Source organism: Zalophus californianus, chromosome 8 (genome assembly GCF_009762305.2).
Source record: "Zalophus californianus isolate mZalCal1 chromosome 8, mZalCal1.pri.v2, whole genome shotgun sequence".
Classification (NCBI taxonomy): Eukaryota; Metazoa; Chordata; class Mammalia; order Carnivora; family Otariidae; genus Zalophus; species Zalophus californianus.
In genome coordinates, this window is record NC_045602.1 from 119,002,260 (window position 1) to 119,024,534 (window position 22,275).

General features: G+C 49.4%; 1 protein-coding gene across 1 annotated transcript; it reads left to right on the forward strand.

Annotated features, from left to right (window-relative positions):
• The first annotated feature begins 1,366 nt into the window (after positions 1–1,366).
• Positions 1,367–21,318, forward strand: LOC113937054 (lipopolysaccharide-binding protein-like). Its single transcript, XM_027620717.2, is given in 17 exon segments — positions 1,367–1,490; positions 2,181–2,295; positions 3,572–3,700; positions 4,036–4,191; positions 8,360–8,447; positions 8,724–8,726; positions 11,135–11,198; positions 12,343–12,434; positions 13,149–13,325; positions 15,208–15,267; positions 15,398–15,568; positions 16,722–16,789; positions 18,261–18,306; positions 19,237–19,300; positions 20,340–20,372; positions 20,375–20,415; positions 21,286–21,318. Coding segments are annotated over 17 exon segments (1,464 nt in total).
• The last annotated feature ends 957 nt before the right edge of the window (positions 21,319–22,275 follow it).

Consider the following 22,275-nt stretch of genomic DNA (forward strand, 5'->3'; position numbering starts at 1 on the left):
TGGCTCAGTCATTAAGCATCTGCCTTCAGCTCAGGTCATGGTCCCAGGGTCCTGGGATCGAGCCCCGCATCGGGCTCCCTGCTCCGTGGGAAGCCCGCTTCTCCCTCTCCCACTCACCCTGCTTGTGTTCTCTCTCTCGCTGTCTCTCTCTCTCTCTGTCAAATAAATAAATAAAATCTTAAAAAAAAAAAAGAGGGTTGAGAGCCAGACTGCTCACTGTACATCTTGTTATATGGATTGACTGTTGAGCATCGTTAATGTATTTCCTATCTGAAGAAAATTAAAGATATGATACAATACAATAAAAGGATTGTACAGCAGCTGCTGTACAATAGGGCTGCCTCAAAGCCTAGCCTCAAGGATTGTACAGCAGCTGTGTGGAGCGCTGCTGTACAATAGACAGGAGTGAATTATTGACACATAAAATACCATGGATTCATCTTCAAAAACATAATGCTGCGTGCAGCCAGCACGGTCAGGACACGCACTGTATGGTTCCATTCGCACAAAGCTCTAGAACAGGAGAAATGAATGGATGGTCACAGAAAGCAGGTCAGTGGTTTTCGGGGTAGGAGGTGGGATCAGAGATCGGCTGGGAAGAGCCACGAGGGAGATTCTTGGGGTGATGCAAATGTTTTTATCCTGATGACGATATGGCTACATGGATGTATATGTGGGTCAAAACTCCTTGAACTGTACACTTTAAAATGTCTGCATTTTATTGCATATACATTACACCTTAATAAAGCTGATTTAAAACAACGTATGCAAGAGAAAAAAATGCAGAGCCGTCCGGAGCCGAGAGTTGCAGAATCCATTTGTTGTATGTGTGGCCTGACATGCACATGGTCTTGATGGTCTTGCACAGTGTAAGTGGGGACCGGCGGGTTCTGGGGGAGCCAGAGTGCGGGCTCAGCCAGACCTGAGCTGGTGCAGGTCCAGCTGGAGAGGTGCGTCAGAGCCGGGTTGTGGTGGCCTCAGCTGCCACGCTGGCTGTTTACATTTCAGTCTGTAGATAGTGGGGAGTGAATGGAGGTGTTCCGCTAGAGAGAGGTGTTGCGGGGAGGCTCCCGGGGCAGCACCGGGCAGCAGAGCTTGGAAGAGGAAGAGCTTGGACATGGCCCCACTTCCGCTACCCTCAGGCCAGAAATAAACCTCAAACAATTTCACAAGCAACCTTCTCTCCATCTCGAGTTGCTGAAAATTGGGCTGCCTCAAAGCCTAGAACCTCCCCCGCCCTCTCTCCCAATGGGCTCAGTTCCTCATCTGGCCACTGGCTTTATAAGCTCCTCGGCACTGCTGCCACCTTCAGCAAGGGAGGCTCCTACAGAAAGCTACCTCTGCCCGGGATGTTGCTGAGGACAGGATGATGGCCAGACTATACTGTGTGGTAGTCACCCTACTGCTGCTGGCAGAGGTCTCTGGGTTCGAAGAAGGGGCAACCAATCCTGGGGTTGTGGCCAGAATCACCAGAAAAGGCCTTACATATGGTAAGGGGGGGCGGGTGTCAGCCATTCCTCTGGTGTCCACTGTTGCCCACCAGAGTGGTGTGGTAACCAGGACAAGCGACCACAGGCTGGGATTCTGCCCCTGCCTGGCTCAGAAGCCTTGGATATGTCCCCCTCTGGGCTTCAGTTTCCTCGTCTTGAGTATCAGAGGTGAGGGACGGGACTAGACCAGCATTTTCCCTAGGGGGTCCGTGGACCACCCTGGAATTGCCGGGACATATGTTAAAATACAGATTCCAAATATCCGTCTCCTGTCAACTGAAGCTAGGCTTGGGAATCTGCATTGTGAACATATGGCCCTGGCAACAGTGAAAAACCTGAAGGTTTGACCACGCTGCAGGGAATGCATCCTCAAAAGCCTCACCATATTGTATCATTGCTTCCACGATCTTGTTGATCGACATAGATAAATAACACCCGCCATTTATCTGGCACTTTGAGTTCATGATCTAATTTAATTCTCACGCTCCGGTTGGTATCATCACTATGACCATTGTACAGTTGGGAGGAAGGAGTCTCAAGGAGTTTAAGGGTCTTGCTTGGGAGCACACCAAGAGGAAATGGCAAGTCCTACATTCAATCCCTGTCCGTGTGATTTCAAAGCCCGGCCACTCGGCTGTTGGACTTGGCTGCTTCCCACGGCATGAGCTGACTCCCACTATTTCCCCTCAGCCCGCCAACTCGGAGTAGCCATCCTGAAGAAGGAGCTGTCCACAATCAAATTGCCTGATTTCTCAGGAAGCTTCAAAGTCAGCTGGATTAAAACTGTGAGCTATGACTTTTACAGGTAAGGTCTCTATTCTCCACCGTAGGGGCAGTGGAGGAGGCAGAATGGGGGCCTGGGTTCCTGCGGGAGGGGGATAAACATGGAATCATCACTTGGATTAAAGGCAAAAGGATCATGACCAACTCTTGTGGAGCTTCTGGAAGGTGCTATATGTCTCTTGAATCATCAGGATGGGAGGGAGAGCCTTGGAAGCCATTCACAGGCCCGGAGGTCAGTCCTGCAGAAACTAGCCCTAGATTTTTGCTCTGCCAGAGACCCCTGGCTACTCTCCTGATTGCCCAGATGAGGGACCTGCTTGAGACACACTATCCATCCCTCCAAAGCCTTTTAAGGGTCTGTAATGAAGGACTTTTAAGCTTTTCTGGAACCTGTTCGGACTTTATTTGCATACTGCTTCTTGAGGATAGCATCCACACATAACCCTAGTGAGGAATAAAGCAGCTGGCCTCCTGGTCCTGGTGAACCAGTCCCAGCTCCTCATCTCCCTCCCCATAAGGCCTAACTGACCTTAATCTCCCTGTAGCTTTTACACAGTCCATCTTAGAGTCTTCACACCTTACTCTTTCTTTAGCCATTCCTTGATTACATGGATTTTTCTTCCCCAGGCCCCAGTGGGTCCATAATAGGTTTTTGGGGATCATTTATTCATCCCTGATAGAAAAGGCTCCCTCTTGGAATCTTCCCAAAGTCTCTCAGGATAATTTCCTGAAGGCAGTGAGCAAAAAAGAGCTACTTTAAATTTGCACACACACACACACACACACACACACACACACACACTACCCAGGCCATGGCACTTAGAGGTCAAGGGCCCTTCCCACAACCCTAGAGCATCCCTTGCTTCTAGTTTTCACATTAGGCCACCGTGGTTTGTTAACACGTCCAGATCTACCACCAGCTGTGAGCTCTTCAAGGGCAGGATTTCAATGGATGTTTGTTGAGTGAACTAATGAGGGTTGATGCAGCAAGAGCCACAGACTCAAATGGCCACAAGGAGGGGCTGATGCAGATGAGTGTACCAGGCAGCGTGACTATACCCATCAAGGACCAGCCAAAAAAGCAGAATCCACATGAGGAAATTCAACGGGGGGAATCTAATACAGGGAATTTTCCTGAAAGGTGTTAGAACAACCAAAAAGCCAAATAGGGAACAGTGAAGCAGCCCAGAAATTAGCAACAACAGAAAGTCACTAACAACTCTAGAGCCAGAGCGTTTGCTCGGAGGACTAATATGTGCCTGGCTTTTCTGGGTTTGATATTCTGCCTTCTTCCCCAGACTGACGATCCATCGCTTCGAGCTCAGGAACTCGGATTTGAGGCTACGCCCAGGGCAGGGGGTCAGAGCATCCCTATCCAATAACTACATGTTTGTCAGTGGGAACTGGAAGGTGAAAAAGGCTTTCATGTGAGTAGTACTTGGGTTAGGATGTCTCTCAGACAATCAGTCTACAAAGGAACCAAATCTGACCATCTCCACGCCTCCATTTATTTATCTGTAAAATGGGATTAATAATAACTCACCTTATTGATGCAGCTGTGGATTAAGTAAAATAACAGATATAAGGCATTTAGCAGTTTGCTTTTCTGGCACACAGGAGATGCTTAATAAATGCTGGCTGCAAAGTAGAGGCTCTGTTAGGATACACAGCTACTTAGAAGGGAACTGGAGACTGGTCTTTTTGCTTCTCTTCCTGGAGGTGACTGATTATACACCATTTGCTTCCCATAACTCCCAACCAGCACCCTAGATGGTACTTTAGATGTGAATGTGGATGGCATTTCCATCTCAGTCTCTCTGAACTTGGGCAAGGACCAGTCTGGACGGCCCACTGCCTCTGTGGCCCACTGCCGCAACTCCATTGGCCACATCAGCGTTGACATTTCTGGACAACTAAGGTAAGCAACTCCATGCACTTGCTGGAGATTGTCAGAGACGCCTCGGCATCCAGCTCACCCAGGGATGCTCCTGATGGGGCATAAGAGCAAGATTTAAGGTGCATCAAGATCAGAGGTCAGCCAACTAAAGGCCTACAGGCCAAACCAGTCTGTGTCATGTTTTCGTAAGTAAAGTTACTGGAGCATGGCCACGCTCATCGGCTCACATGCCGTCTGTGGCTGCTTTAGTCTACAACAGCAGAGTGGGGTACCTACAACAGAGACCATGTGGCCTGCAGAGCCCAAAATATTGACTGTCTGGACCTTTAAGAAAAAGTCCGCTGGGGCGCCTGCGTGGCTCTGTCGGTTGAGCATCCGGCTCTTGTTTTTTGTTTTCAGCTCAGGTCATGATCTGAGGGTTGCGAGATTGAGCCCTGCATCGAGCCCCATGTCAGGCTCAGCGCTCAGCACAGAGTCTGCTGGAGATGTGCTCTCTCCCTCTCCCTTTGCCCTTCCTGTGGTGGTAATAGCTCCCTACTGTCAGGTGGGGGGCAAACAGAACAAATAGCCAATTGCCTCTTTGCTGGACATGTATTTGCTGGGTGACCGTGTTGCGGGGAGAAATGTCAGCAGAAAGGTGGGGCCCTCTAATCCTGTCAGTTTCAGGGGAATTTATATTTTGGGGAACCCAGAGACTTAGCTGCGCATTTACTCAACTGACAAATGTTTTCAGCACAATACTAGAGCCTTTGAACTTAAGGCTGACATTTGGAAAAGGAAACTTTTAGTGGAGACTGGATAGCTTGAAACCACTGTGTTGTTTTAACTGGGTGAGCATAATGTCCCATTTCTCAGAAACAAAGCCATGAAATTCTGTGTGGTTAACACACACACACACACACACACACACACACACACAGTGGAGATGGACACAGTGGGGCCAGAAAAACATTTTTGCTCGTTCGTTAGGGTGGTCATAGCTGCATAGTTGGGTGCTATTGCTATGGACACAGAAGCATGAACACCCAGGGTCTTGACCAAAACAGGGAATTGCTAGCCTTAGTCATCCAGTTAACAAATATTTATTGATGCCTATTATTTGTCAGATCCTGAGCTGAATGTTAGGAATATAAGACGATGCAAAAGAGACAGGGTCCCTACCTTGGTGCAATGTATATTCTAGTGGGGGAAGGAGACATAAAGTATTGTAATATATATTGAATTACCTTCAACATAGTTGCGATAACATGCTTATAAAGAGAGAGTCCAGATGTTATGAATGTAGAGGGTTTACTTAACATTTGGAGCAGAGACAGTTTCTTCAAGGAAAGGATATCTGAAATGAGCCTTGAATTTTAGCACAAGAGGAGGAGAGGAGAGCTTCTCTGGTGCAGGAAGAAGCATGTGCAAAGATCCTGAGGCATGAAAAGCCTGGGCTTCCCAGGAAGCAAGCAGAGGTCAGTGTACCTGATGGGGTGGTGATTAATTAGAAAAAGTGAAGAGAATAGTCAGGAGCCAAACTCTAGTCTTTATCCTGAAGTGAGGCAGCAGGAAGCCACTGGAGGATTTTAAGAAAGGCAGGGATATAATCAGATTGGCTCCAGTAAAAAAATCACTTCCTTTAGAGGAGATTAGAGCAGGGCAGAGTGAGTAAAGGGAGACCCGAGAGGGGAGAGGCAGTTGTCCAGGCAAGAGATGATGATGCTCCAGGGGCAGGTGATGGCAGCAGAGGTGGGGGGAAGTGCCTGTGGCAGATTTAGAAGATTGGACTGAATTTGGGCAACAAGAGGAGGAATGGGGCCAGAATGACTTTATGTAGCCTGTGATCCATGGAAAGTTTCCTACCGCTTCAATCTGTTCTACTTTAGCTCAATGTTGGAAGGGTATCCAGAGATGTTGGAGGGGACAGACTTTTCTAGAAGCAACACCCCCACCCACAGCTGTCAGGGACTCCAGCCATGGTCTCTAAAGTCGGGGTCATTCAGACCTACCCAGGGTCCAACATTCAGCCAGTCTATGAGTCTTGGGCTGGCTCAGGGCACAGAACCCTGGAAAGTTCAAGATGTTTTCTGCAGAACCCCAGAAAATACCTGTGTCTAATTTTACTGCATGTATTTATAATATACATACATTTATAATACACATCACTCAATCAGCAAGTATGGAACAGTAAAGAAAAATTTGTGGGAGAAGAAAATTTTACCAGACATAATTCCACTAACTTAGTTCACTTATTTCCCACAACCTCTTACCCTCACCCCAGTTGAGAACAGTGTGCAGTGTCTGTTCTGGGCCATGATTCTCCCCGAGTGCTATCTGTGGTGGGGAAGAGTGTCTGAGGGCAGCTTTACCTGAAGTGGGTTAGACTCACATCATGCGCTCCATGAGCTTATTCACCAGCATCCCCTCAACACCTAACTCAGTGCTCAGCTGGTTGGAGGAGCTCAGTAAATGTTTGTTGAATGAATGAGTGAGTGACTACTTGCTAAACTGCCAGGTAGGTTGTTCTGTGGATTTTGTAGGTTATAAAGAATAGGCCTGACTCCGCTTCGTTCTCTTTAATGAGGTATAAATGACATGCAGCACCACAGTAGTTTCAGGTATATGACACAATGATGGGATACTTGTAGACATTGTGAAATGATTAACCACAATAAGTCGCATTAACATCTGTCACCAGGGGCGCCTGGGTGGCTCAGTCATTAAGCATCTGCCTTCGGCTCAGGTCATGATCCCAGGGTCCTGGGATCGAGCCCCGCGTCAGGCTCCCTGCTTGACGGGAAGCCTGCTTCTCCCTCTCCCACTCCCCCTGCTTGTGTTCCCTCTCTCGCTGTGTGCCTCTCTGTCAAATAAATAAAATCTTTAAAAAAAATAAAAATAACATCTGTCACCATGCATAGTTACAAAATTTGTTTGTTGTGATGAGAACATTTTAAGATCTACTCTTAGCAACTTCCAAATATGCAATACAGTATTATTAACTGTAGTCACCAGGTTGTATATCACATCCCCAGGACTTATTTATGTATAACTAGAAGTTTGTACCTTTTGACCTCCTTCACCCATTCTGGCCCCTGCCCCTGCAACCACAAATGTGTTCTCTGTATCTATGAGCTTAGTTGTTGTTGGGTTTTTTTAAGATTCCACATATAAGTGAGATCATGTGATATTTGTCTTCCTCTGTCTGACTTATTTCATTTAGCATAATAGCCTCAAGGCCCATCCATGTTGTTGCAAATGGTAAGATATCCTTTTTTTAATTTTTTATTGTTATGTTAATCACCATACATTACATCATTAGTTCTTGATGTAGCGTTCCATGATTCATTGTTTGTGCATAACACCCAGTGCTCCACGCAGAACGTGCCCTCTTTAATACCCATCACCAGGCTAACACATCCCCCCACCCCCTCCCCTCTAGAACCCTCAGTTTGTTTTTCAGAGTCCATCGTCTCTCATGGTTCGTCTCCCCCTCCGACTTACTCCCCTTCATTCTTCCCCTCCTTCTATCTTCTTCTTCTTTTTTTTTCTTAACATATATTGCATTATTTGTTTCAGAAGTACAGATCCGTGATTCAACAGTCTTGCACAATTCACAGCGCCCACCATAGCACATACCCTCCCCAATGTCTATCACCCAGCCACCCCATCCCTCCCACCCCCCACCACTCCAGCAACCCTCAGTTTGTTTCCTGAGATTAAGAATTCCTCAGGTAAGATATCCTTTTTTATGGCTGTCTAATATTCCTCTCTCTCTCTCTCTGTGTGTGTGTGTGTGTGTGTGTGTGTGTGTGTGTGTGTGTGTGTACCACATTTTCTTTATCCTTTCATCCATTGATGAACACTTAGGTTGTTTCCATACCTTGCTTATAATAATGTTGCAGTGAACATGGAGTTGCAGAGGTCTTTTCAAATTAGCATTTTCATTTTCCTCCAATAGCTACCCAGAAGTAGAATTGATAGATCATATGGTAGTTTTATTTTTAATTTATTGAGGATCCTCCACACTGTTTTCCATACTGGCTGCACCAGTTGACATTCCCGCTAACAGCGGGAGAGAGAGTTCCCCATCTGGTTGGGTCCCTTCATGGGATAACATGGGGGAAGTTCAGATCCATGGGTAGCCCTCTGTTTGGGAGTCCTAGTTAATCATAAAGTGAATCCTGATCCTCTTTCCTCTTTCTTCCAGCTGGATCCTGAACCTCCTCCATAAAAGAATTGAAAACAATTTCAAAAATATCTTGGAACAAAAGGTAAACAGAAGGATAAGTAGATTTGTGATTAATACAAGGATCATTGGCAATTACATATTTGATATTTGGAAACAGCCTTGTCTCTTAAATACACTGTCAATTGAATTTGCTTAGTAAAACTTGCTTCATTCATGGTGCAAAGGCCAACTTCAAGGCTTTCCCAAGTTTGTATGACCACATATGCTAAATTGGCATTTGGAACTGGCAGAGTGTTTGATATCTAGCTGTAGATAATGTTACAGAGATACAGAGAAGTGACTTTGAATCCTTCTCTCACACCATACACAAAATCAAGTCCAGGTGGTCTAAGGATTTAAATGCCGAAACAAATCCAAAACTTCTTAGGAGAAAATCTATGATATCTTTCTCACTTTGAGGAGAGGAAAATATTTCTTAAATAAGACTAACCCCCCCCAAAAAAATACACAATATTGAGAACAATAGTGGGGCTGGCCTCTCACCTCTGGAAAAAGGCTTGGAGGCAAAGAGTGCCTCTTCCATTTGCCTGGTGTGTATCTTTGGGCACAGTGATGGACCCCCTGGAGCCTCACTCTACTCATTTGTAAAATGGGGACAAGGACCCCTACCTTGAAGGGGGCTGGCAAGGATTTGATGCAATAACCACTTAGCAGCACCTGGCACACAGGCTGTGCTCAGAGCACTCACCAGTACTGCAGAGTCATTTCTCCACCACATTTTACCTCCTAGAATCTTCGCTCTTGAGCACATGGGTTCTGCAGTCATGGGTTTAAATCTCAGCTCTGCCCCTTTGCTGGCTGTGATGCCGTGATTAACTGGCTTACCCTCTATGAGCCTTGGGATTCTTGTCTGTAGAACAGGAATAATGACGACATCTACCCTGCAGGGCTGTTGGGAGGACTGTATGACATCATACACACAGGCCCTGACGAGTGCCTCATACAGAGGAAGGGCAGAGTCAATGGCGCAAGGTTATTTGCATTGTCATGTATGCACCAGTAACCCTGGGCAACAGGCTGAGGCCAGAGGCAAGCTGTGGTCTCTGCCCTACAAATAAAGGAAACATGGTCCAGAAAACTCTGGATGCCATGTGTCCAGGAGGGGATGGGGTGGGTGTCAGAGAGGCTGAGCCCGAGGAGTGGTCAGTTTCAGGGGATGGGGGCACTGACTATGGCCCTCATGGGGCTGAGAGTGCGAAGAGAGCCATGAAGAGAGAGAGGACCTCTGACCAGGGGACGTGGGGTGATGAAGTCAGGCCCCCGAAGGGCTGGTGGCCTGGGTGGCGCTGCCCTTACCTTGTGCCCCAGGAGAGGCCAGGTCAGGCCCACCTAACACAGGCTGGCTTGGTGTTTGCACAAAACGTTGGTTCCCAAAGTGGAGAAGCTTCCCCCAAAAGAAGTGTTGATTTTAAGTGATGTGGAGCTTTGGTACTGCATCATGCAGAATGACAGAATGAACAAGCCATCGCCTTTGCAATCCTTTTTCTCTTTCTTTTTACACCAAAGAGAAAGTCTCAGTTTGGGGCCGATGTATCCTAAACACTTTTAACAAAAAAGGGGCATTATCCAACTAGGCAACCCTATCTAGCCTGGCTTCCAGGACGCTTTTTCAGTCCTTTGTATTACTTTTACCCCCAGTTATATCGTGTTTATGCCAAGGGATGACAGTTTTCTGTTGACGAGTGATATGAAGTTCCTGTACTTTTTTAAAAAAATTTTTTTAAGATTTTATTTATTTGACACAGAGAGAGACAGCCAGAGAGGGAACACAAGCAGGGGGAGCGGGAGGGGGAGAAGCAGGCTTCCCATGGAGCAGGGAGCGTGATGTGGGGCTCGATCCCAGGACCCTGAGCTCATGACCTGAGCCGAAGGCAGACGCTTAACGACTGAGCCACCCAGGCGCCCCAAGTTCCTGTATTTTTTATTAAATGAATGTGATTTTTTAAAGGCCACTGGACGTTAAATAGTTGGCACGTAAGTGAATAGGTGAGAAAGATAAAGTCATAGAGATGGTATAGGAATAGCTGAAGTTAGGAAATCACCAGACAGGGGCCTTCTGGCATCTCCCAAGCCAGAACTCTTGATGTACAGAAGAGCAAGCATGTTGGTGGCCGGCTGAGGAACGGGATTCTCACGAGAACTTCTCACGAGTCCTTCTAGCTTTGCTTTGGGGCCCTCTGGTGGCCCTAGTCAGTAAGGCCTGTAGACCAGGCACCACGCTCCTTAGGATGCCTTATTCCCAGATAGCCAGGAGCCTGAACAGGAAGAGGAGAAGGGGCTGAGGAATGAGGTGATGGGGCCTCTGGTTCAAGAGCTGCCTCCTACACCTGGAAACTCTCCAGCTTTGCCCCTAGGCTCTCTAATAAATGCGCTTATGTGCTATATGTCTTGCCACTTAGCTGCCAAGATATTGAACTGAGGACCATGACAATAGCAGACCCCAGAGCAGTGCCAACTTGGCCACCATTCACTTGTAATGTGGGTTCCAGAAAAGTCTAGGCACTTAAGCTGGGCCCATGTATGTAGCCCAGCCCGAATGGGACAGTGACCAAGCGCTGTGTGTTGACGGAGGTAGTGGCCCCTTCTCCCTTTCGACCTGCTCTTCCACCCCTCACACACCTGCCTACAGGGTGAGGAGAAAAGCTGGGTTTCTTGGAGGGCGGTGGGGGAGGGGCAGGGCCCAGAAGAGAGGGAGAAGGGAACTCACCTGACTTTCTCCCCCACTTTCGGCAGATCCGCGAAATGGTCAGGAAGTCAACCACCTCTCACCTGGAGCCCTATCTCCGGACTCCGCCAGGTTTGGAGGCCCCCTCCTTTCTCTGGGTGCCATCAGATGCCATGACACCTGTTACTCCCAGACCCATGACCACCATCATCTCAAGAGCCCCTGGAGAACTTTCCCCATGGAGTACCTCTCCATCCCATGGAACTGGATATGGGGTGACCACCTCTCTTGGAGGTCTGTTCTGGAGGTAGGGGAGTAAGGCGACTGAGTATCGTGACTCGGAAACATGCTGGGAGCGCGAGGTAGGCAGAGGATGACAAGCATATGGGAGAAGCACCTGTTGGCTCTTTCCTGGCTGCTTTAACAAAACAGGGATGCTCTGAAATCCCTGCGGAAGGCCAGGGATCCTCCCAGCCCTGTCCCTCTGGCTGCCACAGGGACCTTTTACAATCACACATCAGGTCAGGTCTCCCCCTGCTCTTGGAACCCATCGAAGACTCCTCTGACTCTCAGAACACTGAGCCCTGCTTTGAGTGACAAGGCCTTGCATGGTCCGGCAATGTGGCCGGCCACACAGTCCCTATATGCCTCCAATATTGCTAATTCCTCTAATACACCCTCTATGCTTCCACTCTGGTCCTACAGCTACCAGACCTTTACATATGTCATTCTTTCTGCCAGGAATGTCCTTCCCCCACATCCACCACCCTTCACCCAGTCAACACCCACTCCACCTTCAGATCATCCTTCAGATCACAGCCCAAGCAACACTTCCTCTGACTCCCTGTCCGAATCAGGTTGCATTCCCCACCCCCTGTTATATGGCTGACATCATCCTATGGATTTATGCTACCCAATAGAGTTGCTATTTTACATTTATTTGCTCAAGTATTTGATTGTCTTTTCCTTTCCTCCCCATCCCCTACACCCTGGACTCTCAAAGGACAGGGATTCTGACTATCTCACTCAGCTGTTTCATCAGCCCCTTACATTGTGCCTGGCATATAGCAGGTGTTCAGTAGATACTGAATGAATGAGTGGATGAATACAGCACTCTCTTTGTGACTGAAGGTACCATAGATCAGCCCCAGCCCCATTTCCATTCTCCAAAGACAACAGTCCATGTGAAAGGAGAGCCCAGGAATTGTGCGGTACACAACTCACTCAACTGTGTTTGACTGCCCTATTCATAACACTTCTCTTTCCTGTTCCACAGTTAGCTCAAGGATTGATCAGGTTGCCGGCATTGACTACAGTTTAGTAGGTGCTCCCAAAGTGACTTCTCAAGTCCTAGACACACCCTTCAAGGTAAGCTGCTGTGGAGAAAGGACCTTGGAGCTAAAGACTGGCAGAAAATCAGTCCTACCTCCCAGAGTTGGCTCCTACCCTCCTTCCCTAATCCATCTGCCCCTAAAGTTCCCATCCCTGGCCAGTGCCTACACCAGCAATAGGAAACTAATATGCCCCCTCTTTATTTCAGTCTCTTCCACAGTTCCCTGGTGGCTGAGCAGGTCCGGGAATGCCATCTTCCTCCAATTTTGTTTACTTAGCAAACACTTAATATGCTTCTTACTATGTGCCAGATGCTGAATATTTGTACAAACGTTCACTTATATAAATTTTATGCCACCTCTATGAAATAGAAGCCATTAGCCTCATCCTCATTCTGCAGATGAAGAAGTTGAGGCACGAGGAAGCTAGGGACCTGCTCAAAGTCCCAGCGCTAGGAAGTGACAGTTAATCTCTAGAGTCCATGCTTTCCACCACCAGGCCACATCCTGAGCCCTGGAGAGCACAACACGTACCTCCCCAGCCGACACTGTAATGGGGGTTTCAGGCAGCTGTCAGGGTCTAAATGTTGTGGGACCGGAAGTGGGCCCCAGGTCCACATTCTAGAGAGGAACCACCACCTGGACCACCGTGCAGGGCACAGGAGGCTTCCCCAGGCTTGCCCTAGATGCCTCTTCTTGGCACCCTCTCTGGTAGGAACCTTGGGAGGGCAATGTGTCCTTCTGTCTCCAGGGTGAATTCTTTGGCCAAAACTGGCACTCCCCAGCCCCCTTCGATGCTCCGCCCATCAGGCTGCCCGAGAAACATGACCACATGGTCTACTTTGCTGTCTCTGAATATGTCTTCAACACAGCCAGCCGGGTTTACCACCAGGCTGGGCTCATGAACTTCACCATCCAAAACCACCACGTGAGTAGGGGAGGGAGAAGGCTGGAGGCGGGGGGGGGTTGGTGGAATCCCATGAGAGAGCATCAGGCTGGACCATAGACCAAGCTTGGGGGTTTTCAGGAGCCAGGGAAAGAATGTATAATCTGAAGCCTGACAAATATGGGTTCAAATCCAGGCTGTGCATGTGGATCCCAACAGTGCCTAGTCCCCAGGGATCGTGTGAGAGATTGTCTGATGAGAGCTTGGTGTCTGATGCACGATACATATTAGCTATTATCGGCAATACTTTAAAAAACTACAACAGGCTCTGCGGTATCCTATCAGGTCCTCCAAGCAGCAGATGCCAAGGCGGCACTAGACTTGGAAGAGATGGAGTAGGGGAGCACCCGCGAAGGATAAAGGGGAGAGAAAGGAGGAGTGGGAGGGGAGTCCTGAAACCGTGGAGGAGAGGGAAGGCAAGCACACTGGGTAGAAGGGCCGCCCCGCAGGTCTGAGAAGGCTCTGCTCAGCTGAGGGAGGGCACAGAGCAGAGCCTGCTGCTCAGAGGAGCTCCGGAGCAGGCAGAAATTGGACGAGCCTGGCTCCAGGCTAAAATCCCGTGCGTGATCTTTCCAGCCTGACCACAGGCAATTGCAAAGTCTTGACCTGGCGGGTCCTCCCGGACTAGATGTGCTGCCAGGCCAGTGCTCATCAGTGTCTGGAGGGAGCTGTGGTCAAGGACTCAAGCCTCTGCCCCATCCCCTCCTCAGACTGGGGCTGGCGGTGCTCTTAGGCTTATCTGCATGCCAACCCTAGACACCTCGTTCAGAGGCCTCCTTAGGGGTGGGGCTAGTGGGGGCTCCCCAGATGAGACTGCTCTGGTGCCTCTGCTGAGATCCCCTGGCTGGGGCCTGGAGGACAGCTTTCTCCAGTCTGACTCGGTACTCAGCCCTATGCTACTAGCCCTCCTCGCCCTGGGTCCATAAAACAGCAGGAGCCTTTTCTCTGGGGCTCCTCTGGCAATATGGTGACCCCCCTCCTCCCCTCTGCTGATGCATCTGACCTCACGGATGCCAGGCCACAGGGGAAATGGAGTAGTGGGGGCCGGTACCCTTTCCTGTTTAGCCTCTTGCTTACACTATCGTGGTAAGTGGATGAGGGCTTGTGACTTTCAGTTTGGCTCATAGTCTTGATCCTGCCCGTGATCTGACGAAATTCTCCAGCGCTACACCCCGGCTGTGCTCAGTCAGGGGCTGGAGGCTGTCTGGAAGAGCGAGGCCCCAGCATGAATGGCTGTCAGCCAACTGCCCTTCTCGCAGGGGACCCCCCCCCCGAAGGGAGGTCTGAGCCATGCACCCCCACAGCCAAGCACTATAGGAGCAGCCCAGCTAAAGAGGGGATCTTGAGGGAGGAGGGGTCAAGGAAGGTGGGCTCTGTGCAGGTGCAGGCAGGGCTTGCCAAGCTGGGAGATCAGCAAGTCAGAGGGGCGGGTTGAGAACAGCACCAGGAGAGAGGGTTTTTGGGGGGGCAGACACCAGGAGAGAAGTTTGGGGGGCAGCCATATCTGGAAGTAGATTCAATCCAGGTTGTGGTGGTTATGAGCTCTCACTGGCTCTTGAGGGGAGCATCCTAAGAAATAATAAATAGCAAAAGCAGACAGTAACTAAGTATTTACTGAGATTCCAGGCACTGCGCTTAGCGCTTTACCCATGCACTGTCTCATTCAATCCTTGCCCATGCTGCATGGTGAGTGCTATGATTATCATCCCCATTTTACAGATGCAGAACCTAACAAAGCTTGCCAACAAGCAGTCAGCTAAAAAAATGGAGGGAGTAGTATGTGAACCCAAGCTGTCTAACCTCAAAGTCCACATCTCTAGCTACCATGTCCTGCATCTCAAGTAGCCTCTTGCTTCTACTGCAGATTCCCCTGGACTCTCCAATCCACCTGCACACCGGCTCATTCCGGGCCATTATTCCTCAGGTAAGACCTCTGAACACTCATCACAGAGAATTTGACCTAGACCAAATGTGGAGATTGTAGTTGCACATCAGTGAGCTATGCAGAGACTTTTCTCCTGCCCTCCCCCTGAGCCTCTGCCCTCTTTCTCCAGCTGGCTAGGTTGTACCCCAGTATGGAGCTAGAGCTTGAGACATCACCTGAATCAGCTCCATTCCTGATGTTCACCTCTGGGAGTGTGACCCTCCTGCCGGTGATAGACATCCAGGCCTTTGCTCTCCTGCCCACCTCCTCTGACCGCAAGCCACTCTTCCAGCTCAGGGTGGTAAGTCTGATCTCTGGGTTACATCTGCCATTGGGTAAGCCCCTCTCTCCACTGAAGGACTGGGAGACTGACTTCTGCCTGCCCGCAGAGTGAGGGAAACTTGCATTCCTGGCCAGAACAACCAGGCTTCCCAAGGGCAGGCAAGAAAATCCTGAAAGGCAGAGAGAAAAAGGTAGATCAGCCAGGGGCCTCCGGATCTAAGGAATAACATGATGATGAGCTCCCTGGGGTTTCTTTTTGCCCTGCATATTCCAATTTGAGGCAACCCAGAAACACCAACAGGCATGAACAAAAAACAGCCCCAATAACATCCTCCTCTCTCTAGCCAAAGGACCAAAAAAGGGGCAACCTAGTAAGATAGAAAACTTGTAGACAATCAATAACTGTGCTACTAAAGACAAACACCAGAGAAAAAGCTATGGCCCTAACCCCACCCAGGCCAGTAAGGCCTGACTGGGGATCTGAGACTTACACTGGCATGAAGCTGTAACAATATGCCCCGACATCCCGGCTGGGGGTGTCAGTGGAACAGAGAAAAGAACAAATTAATTAAGATATAGAACAAAAGAAATTACCCAATCTGAATGAATAGCCTGAAAAAATGAACAGAGCCTCAGGGACCCATGGAAGTACAGCAAAAGATCTCATCCTCCTGTCCTCAGAGTCTAGGAGGGGAGAAATTGGGAGTGGCTGGAAAAAGTACTCAAAGAAATAATGTCCATCATCTGGTTCAACCCCACCCCTCGACAGGCCAGGCTTCATCCTCACACCCAGCTGTCAATTGGTGGTGTCTTTAAAGTTCCCTAAGGCTCAGGGACTCTCTACTTCTCTTAGTAGCATGCTTCAAAGCTCAGTCATGCTTACTGGTGGACGGCCTCCCTATTAGAATGTTCTGTGTCTTTAGCTCGAGCTTATTTACCCCTCTTGATGCTTCCATTATAATCTCTAAAATCTTAGCTCACCTTTCCTAAAGTTAGCTGTGGGGCCACCAACATGCTACATCCTCAGCCCATAATCCTTGGGTAGCTGCTTTTCACCCACATGTCCCACATCTGGCTGGGGTTTCTATTTCTGAAGATCTGTCTCCTGGACTGGGAGCCAACAAGATTTCTACGTCCCCTGAGAGTCTGGGTTATCCCCTTTTCTTTGCTAGACAACGAACATCTCTGCCACCATCAGTGTGAACTCCGATAAGATTGTTGGTTCAGTGACCACAGGAAGGTTAGAGGCCACGGGCAAGGGGAGGAAATGGGGTAGGTTGGGGATAACCCAGCAGGGACCAGAGCATCTAGTCTGTTCTCTGATAAGGTTGGCATTGACCCTTGGGGACAGAGATCTCCACTGGGGCTGGCTTATCCTCTAATCTGTGTGCCCCTTTGGAAAGGCATATTGACAATGCCTCAGTGGAGGAGCTGAACTTCTGCAAAGGTATTACTGAGGAGCCATAATTTGGTTGGAAGACATGGGGCTTTGCGAGGAGTTTATATATAAGATTGAGAAAAACCTGTCAGTACTGCATATCAGAAAGGGAGGAGATTTTAGCTGGAGGATTAAAGGTGCCCCCCGAGCCACCCCTTGCTGCCCGGACACCCAGTCAGCAGGCACATACTCAACCAGGGAGCCAGTGGGCGGGAGGGACTATACCCCTTCTCTGGGGCCCTAACCTGTGCCCCGTGTCTCACCCACTCTGGGTGCTGCCCCTGGCTGAGGAACAGGTGCAGTGGGTGCAGAGGAATTAGTCAGAGGAACTAATTCCTGGCCTCAGGTTTAGATACCTGTTGGCTGAGAGAGTGCACTGACTCCATTAAAATGATCATCTCCTTGAGAGATCTTTAAAAAGAGAAGCTAATGTTGAGCTTGTGGGCATTTTCTGGAGGTCCCAGAATTTGAGTTTATGCCTCAGCCTGGCTTGGGGGTATGCAGTATCTGAGAGGACAGCAGAGAGCTTGAACTATGGAGAGACAGCAAAATGAGGAGGACATAGGAGGACCTCACAAGGTGGTTTTATCAAGGAATTAGCAAAACTACTCTGCCCCATGAGCAGAGAGCAAAAGATCGGTCCAGGGCAGTTATAATCCCTGAACAAGGGAGCCAGGCCAGCAGCCAAGAGGATCAGCGGGGGGAATTCAGGTTTGGCTTCTATAGTGACAACACCAGAGGTCCCCTGGTGTTGTCCTCCGCCTTCCTTCCCTCCAGCGGGTACCAGCTGTTTGCCAGCATCACGCAGGGGCTCTCCCTCCTTTTGTTATTGTCTATTCCCACATTATGCAAATAATGCGTGCTCATGGCATGGAAAGTGCAAAAGTATTTAAAAAAATCCCTCATAACCTTGCCACATAGAGACTATCACCACTAATAGTTTCATGTTTCCTTCCAGCCTTTTTTTTTTATACACTTTTACATCATTGGACATACAGAGCACGACTTTTTGCATCCCACTTTTTCCAGTTAATATTTACACCATCCTAATGCATTTCAGTTATTGAAGATGCTCAGCAACCATAAGTTGCAACAATGTCAGTCACTTCTTCTTAAATCTGTTAGATGCACAAGCACCCCATTGCAGAGGAACCCTTGGGCGCCCAGCCCCCAGAAATGGCCTTGCCCGTAAACGCTGTACTCCCCACTGGGGTAACTGCGAGGAAGTAGCAGGCTTGGGGTGACTGACCCATGCTTCTCTTTCTCCACGCAGTAAGCTGAAATTGGAACTGAAACACTCCAACATCCGTTTCATCAACGTGAGTGCTTTTCTCCCAGCACCTCTTGGGTATCTTCTCCAAACAGGGCTTCAGGGGGCTCCAGGAGAAGCTCCAAGGCTCCCTGAGAAGACTGTGCTGCAGTCTTGCAGAAGTGGATGCCATGTCTGAAAGTTAATCATCTGAGAAGGGCACTGTCTGAGGGCTAACGGGGAGACAGGACAGGGACACTAAGAGCACAAGCTTTGAAGGAAGATAGATCTGGGATCTGACACCAGCCATGCCACTTGTTACTGTGTGACCTTGGGAAAATAGCTTAACTTTTCTGAGCCTCAGTTTCCTTGACTGTAAAATGGGAATACACGATTTCTACTTCAACCACTTCCAATGGGAACTGTAACATGAAACGGGGCAATGGATTTAGGAAGACACTTTGACAAAATTCTTCACACGTAGTAAGCTCTAAGTTTATGCCTACTATTGTAATAATAGTGGCCCGGGTGCACAATGCCCTACCCAAAGCCCTCAGGGCTGATGGGCTTCAGAATTAAGAATTTATGAGAGGTAATTTGGAGCATGCATGCATCATATGTGATATAACTCTTCCAGCAGGATCTGGGGCAGCACTCTATAATCAGACACATTAATACTTCTGCAACAGAATTTAAAAATATCCACACAAAGTGGAATAAAGAAACACTAAATATCCCCATGGCGATTCAGGTCATATTTTTCCATAAAATGAGCTTGTACGTACTGATGGAGAATGAAGTCCAGAGATTGGAGTTGAGGAGATTGTGGATAAGGAGCTGTCTACCTGTGCTGGTGACAGTCACAGCCAACCCGTTTTGTAAGTGGGTTGGCATGTAGGTGTTTCTGGAGGCAGGGGGCCAGCGAGACGTTGTTCCCTCAGACTCCTGTTTTCATGCATGTCTCGTTTGCTCCCTTTACTCTGCCTGCCCCCCACTCCAGGTGGAGCTGATGGAAGCCATCCTCAATTACTATGCGCTCCACACCTTATACACCTCTCTCAACGGTAAGAATAGCTGCTACTGGGGCACCTGGGTGGCTCCGTCGGTTCAGTGTCCTACTCTCTGTTTTGGCTCAGGTCATGGTCTCGGGGTCCTGGGATCGAGCCCCGCGTCCGGCTCCGCGCTGAGCGCAGAGTCTGCTTGGGATTCTCTCTCTCTCCCTCTCCCTCTGCCCCGCCCCCTGCTCGCGCGTGCGCTCTCTCTCTAAAATAAATAAAATAAAATCCTAAAAAAGAAGAAAAGAAAAAAGAATAGCTACTACTGACCAGTGCAAATGTTCAATTCTACTCTTTCTGTAGGATTCATGGATCAGTCGGTCAGTCAACAAGCTGAGCCCCTCTTCTGCCCTGGCTAGGGTCCTGGCAATCCGTGAGCCTGCCCTCATAGAGCTTACGCTCTGTTGGGAAGGGAGACATGTAACAGGCAGTGACAAAGGCTGTGACAGGAAGCACAGGGGGCTGCAGGAGCTAGGAGGGGGCACTGAACATGACTCCAGGAGGTGAGGGTCAAGTTGAGTCCCAAAGCACAGGGAGTTAGGCCAAGGGAGGAGGGGCATTCCAAGCTGCACCTGGAGAACACCTGGAGTTAGTACCCCTGGGTTCTGGTCCAGGTTAGGTCACTGACTTGCCAGGTGACCTTGATGGAAATAGTGCTTGGCATGGTGGCTGCCTGAGAACCTGGCCGGCCTCCTCCCATGCCAGGGCCTTCTCCGCCCAGCCTCACCATCTGCCTTTTACCACATGAGATAAGAGCAAGGCAGTTGTCCTGGAAAAGACAAAGGGGAGGAGATGGTGGTCCTCGGGTGAGTGTCTGGTCAGAAGCACTGCATGCCCCATCCCAGGCCCCTTTGGCTGGTGGAGGCTGGCTGTCCACATCTGTCCCCTCCTGAAGAAGCTGCGTTTACCAGGCATTCCTCCAACAGAAAACCAGCCCTGAATCCAATAGCCGACCACATTTCGAAGTAGCCCGCCCTCTCACTGGCCATAAGCGTGTGTCCCCAACCTTCCCTGTCCAACCCGTGTCTCTCTGCTCTTTATCTTCCAGCAAAGCTTGAGGAGGGCTTCCCTCTCCCTCTGCCAAGGACACCCACCTCAACAGTTTGGAGCTCCAAGTCCACGAGGTCAATGAGACGTGGGGTCTGGGTGGGAAGCTCTAAGACCTCCTGGGAGGGCTGCTTCGGGGCTGGTAGCATTAGGGGGAGCCCCTGACTCCTACTCACATCCTGGACCTAATGCTCATCGGAAAAAATATTTTAAATTTTGGAGCACAGATGGCAAGTGTTGATTGTGTGGAATCTTGACTTCCACATAAGCTCAGTTTCCAGTAATTCAGGTCAATCACATCAACTGAATATCAACAGTGTGCAGGGCCCATTAGCCACGTGTGGCAGGAAGGGGTCAGATTAGATGCACCACTTCTGGGTCAATGAGCCAGAAGCTCCTGGGTGGTGTGAGAGTGTCCACGGGGACACCAGCCAGCCTTACCACCCACAGCAGCAAGGCCTGGTCCTGGAGCAAAACTGACCAGGCCTTTTAGGGCAAGCAACACCTCAGGAGCAGGGACAGGGACAATGAGAGTTCACTCTATAACTCCAGAGGTACCAACGTCTTCACTGCCCATAGAATATTCTAAGGTAATCCTGGACTACATCCTCATAAACTAATGTGAGGGGAGTAAATTCCGGCAGCACGCAGACGTGCATTGTTCTCCTGGGAGAAACAACTTTTGGAGGGGGACAGTGACATTCATGCGTGTCTTCCAGAAATCAGACTATTGGGAAATGCAAATAAATTCCTGGGGTCAGGCAGCTAAGAGGGACAGTGTTTTCTAAAGGCCTCCCAGGCCTGAAGGCTGGGTTTTTGCCCTGACCTGGTTTTCGGGTCAAGTGAGAACTTGCCTCTCCCACTGAAGCTTTCTCTTTCAGGAAGCCCCTATGCTCCGCGGCTCAGAAAATGATCTTTCTGGTGGGTCCTTTTTGCCTCCTCTCCAGAACTTCTTGCTCTTGGGGGCCAACCTTGATTAGGCTGAACACTGAGGAAGGAGCAGCGTGGCTGGAGGAGGGGACGACACCACAGCTGGGCCTGCCCCTGTCCCTGCCCCTGTAGGGGTCCGAAGGTTGTGGTCACTCTGCCTCCACCCCCATGAGGACCTCCTCCACATGGACGCTCGTCACCGGGGAGCCTGGGACACCCGAACACACACCTGACCATGGCATGCCTTCCCCGCCTTTCTCTTCCTCTTTCCTGTCCCCTTCGCAGCTGTCCTTAGCCTTACTCTGGGCAGCCTCTAGAATAAACTTCAGTGAGCCGTGTCCAGTCACCATAGAGCTCAAAGCACCCTGCTCAGCATTCAACATGAGCTTAGTCGTACGTGTCCTTTGTTGTGGTTACAGGAGCAGAAGTGAGACAACGTGCGCTTAGAGCCTTGTGTTGCCGCTTCCTTGGTGCGTAATATTTATCGAGATGGGAGCAGAGACCACCCAGCCGCTATATGAGTTCCACATTTATTCAACAAACCTCGATCTCAATTTGCTAATGATCGTCCGGCACTGGCTTCTGTCTCTGGGCTTGGTGCTGCGGGAGGAGGGGGTCAAAGAGAAGAAAACACATGGTCTCTGTCTTCACCAAGCTTACGGCCGAAAACGGGGGCTGGGAGACTTTTTCTATAAAGGGCCAGAGAGCAGATCTTTTAGGTTTTTACCACACATCTAGTCTCCGTCGGGAATACTCCTCACGGCCACTGTAGCAGAGAACAGCCAGACAGCGAGCGAGTGGGCGTGGCTGTGTCCCAATAAAACTTTGTTTGCAAAAACAGGCAGCAGGCCAGATCCAAGCCGCGGACCACGGTGTGCCCACCGGTGGTCTAGAACAACACATAGGATTTATGCCGTGAATACAAGCCTGGTTTTCAATTAGGAGATGTGCTAACATATCCTACCTGGGTCACAAGAGTAATAAAGAGCACAAGCTGGAGGCAAGTC